This window comes from Heterocephalus glaber, unplaced genomic scaffold, assembly GCF_053883595.1.
Source record: "Heterocephalus glaber isolate CG9 unplaced genomic scaffold, H.glaber_assembly_v1.0 deba00001461, whole genome shotgun sequence".
Taxonomy (NCBI): domain Eukaryota; kingdom Metazoa; phylum Chordata; class Mammalia; order Rodentia; family Bathyergidae; genus Heterocephalus; species Heterocephalus glaber.
Window position 1 is genome coordinate 48,309,800 of NW_028258308.1, and position 2,715 is coordinate 48,312,514.

General features: G+C 39.8%; 1 protein-coding gene across 1 annotated transcript; it reads right to left on the reverse strand.

Moving 5' to 3' along the window:
- Positions 1-1,776: 1,776 nt before the first annotated feature.
- Positions 1,777-2,715, reverse strand: LOC101703987 (olfactory receptor 2L13-like). Its single transcript, XM_004870968.2, has one exon. It carries the CDS (start codon positions 2,713-2,715, stop codon positions 1,777-1,779), a length of 939 nt encoding a protein of 312 aa, XP_004871025.2.

The window sequence follows — 2,715 nt, forward strand, 5'->3', positions numbered from 1 at the left end:
ACTCATGTTATGGTACAAGATCTCAATGATGTATGTAACTGTATTTTACACCTAAAATGTACAAATAAACTTAATGGGGTGAAAAAAAGAATAATGTTAAGCTTTGGCATAAATGAAATGCCTATAAAGTTGAGGCAAAGGGAGAATGATTTCTGGAAAAGAAGCCAAGTGTTTGGTGCCAAAAAATAGGAAGTATGGTTTAAAGGCATCCTAGAAATTGGCCAAAGCTTCCCCACTGTAGGCGCAATGGTGGAAAAAGTGAACTCCTTTGAAAGACTTAACCTTGAAAGGAAAATATCAGGATGTACTGCTCACTAGAACAGCACTTCCTAGTAAATTATTTCAACAAGATCAGCCATTCAGGCACTTGGAATCTGCTGAAGCCATCATCCAAATGGCAGCAAGTACAGCTCAAACTGGGAGCAGTTCTTTGTGCCATCCACCTTGCCCTGGATTTCCAGGAGCTCTGAATGGAAGAGGTGTTGAATCACAGGGGCTTCCACCCAGATTTCAGAAGAAGGCTCTGGAGCTCGTGTCTCACCACAGCTTGCCCTTCATCCTGGAAATGCAGCTACATAATTGAGTGATTGCCCTGCTTGGTTTTGGTCTTGTTTGGTTTGATTTTTTGTATCACCCTATTCCCCCATTTGAGAGTAAAAATGGTTTACTCAGTGATGTTATAGATAGGATTTATATATATTTTTTCACATTTTACAGAGATATTCACAGATAGGATCTGCCTTGAATCTCAGAAGAGACTTATTCTTGGGCTTTTGAAAAATGATGACACCTTTGAGACTCAGGAATAGATGATTTGCATTTCTGGCTGTATATTTAATAGGTAGAATTATAAACTTGTGATTGTCCATTTGGACATTAAATGTAGTTTAAGATATCTCCAGACTTGTGTCTAAGATGTTATTCAGACTTGTGAACATCAGTGGACTAAGAAATACCTCACAGATTAGTAAAGCTCATTCCTGGGAGTGTCCAGGTCCTTCAGGGAGGTGACCTTGGGTAGTATATAAAGTCCCTCATCTATTTTCCTCTCCCACCATTCCACTGTCTGATTTTTATCTCCAGACAATCTCTTCCCACCACCTATATTGAAATGCTGGTTGATTACTTGTCATTATCCATGTCAGGACACACTGATGTGTGCCTTTCAACTGAGCAGGCTAAATATGATCCTAAATGCCCAGCATCCACACTCTTGTTTCTCTTATGTTCTGGTTCAATCCAAGCTGTTGCTATTTCTTGGCCTCCATGATATGAGGAGTTTTCCTCTAATCATTTGATTTGCAACACAGTAGACACTGACTACATGTAGATTTTCATACTTGAAATGTGTACAGTACATTTTAATATATTCCAAAAAGAAACATATACAAGAATGATGAAATAGAATAAAAATAAAATATATGAGCAGAATATTAATTTCACATCCATTATATAGAAATTACAATGTCAATATAAGCATATATAATGTTACATAAGAATACTATGTACACAAATGTTATTTAATTATAATTATACATAATATAACATTAAAACAATGACTTTAATAATATGATTACAATATTTTGAATAAAAATTATTGCAGTATTATAGAGTAACTAACATATTATTTAAAGTAACACTGTGTTTTAATGTGTCACTAAAGACTGTAAGTCACACAGGTGCATTCTATCATGTTTATATTAGACATCATTCTTCTACAGTGTTCAGTTAAGCAAAATAAAAAGAAGGAAAGGAAGCCAAGTAGGGCCTGCAGGGTCATTTCTTCTTGGAAGACAATATCCCAAACACTCTCTCCAGGGCCCCCAGCACCTCCTTGTTCCTCAGGCTGTAGATAAAGGGGTTCAGCATAGGGGTGAGGATGGTGTAGAAGATGGCCAGGATCTTGTCTTCTGCTGGGGAGCGGAGAATCCTGGGCCGGAGATAATTGTAGACAAAAGGAGCATAGTAAAAGGTCACCACCGTCAAATGTGTGGAACATGTGGTGAAGGCCTTTTTCCTTCCCTCTTTGGAGTGCATGTGGAAGACATCAAAAAGGATCTGTCCATAGGAAGCAGTGATGCCAAGGAAAGGGAGGAGGAGGAACAGACTGGTGCTCACAAAAACCATGTACTCATAGACCCAAGTGTCCACACAGGCCAGGGGCAGCATGGCTGGGACATCACAGAAGAAGTGATTGATGGCCCTGGATCTACAGTAGGGAAGATGAAGGGCATAGACTGTGTGTGCCAGGGAGTTGATGGAGCCCAGTGTCCAAGATGCTGCAATCATCTTTGCACATATCCTTTTGCTCATGTGGTTGGGATAATGGAGGGGGTGGCAGATGGCCACAAATCGGTCATAAGCCATAGAGGCCAGGAGTAGCCCTTCAGAGCCTGCCATAGTCAAGAAGAAGAAACTCTGAACTCCACACCCCAGCAAGGAGATGCTCTTCTGGCCAGAAAAGAAGCTGAAAACCATGTTGGGGACAGTCGTAGAGATGTCCATTAGATCCATGAAAGAAAGCTGGCTGAGGAGAAAATACATAGGTGTGTGAAGCTGGGCATCCAAATGTATGAGGCAAATCATCACTGAATTACCAACCAAGGCAAGAAAGAATACACAGATGATAAGGAACATGAGAGGTAGGCTTGTTTGATTTTCCAAAAACAATCCCAACAAAATGAAATCATTTGAAGTTTCATTCCACATTTCCAT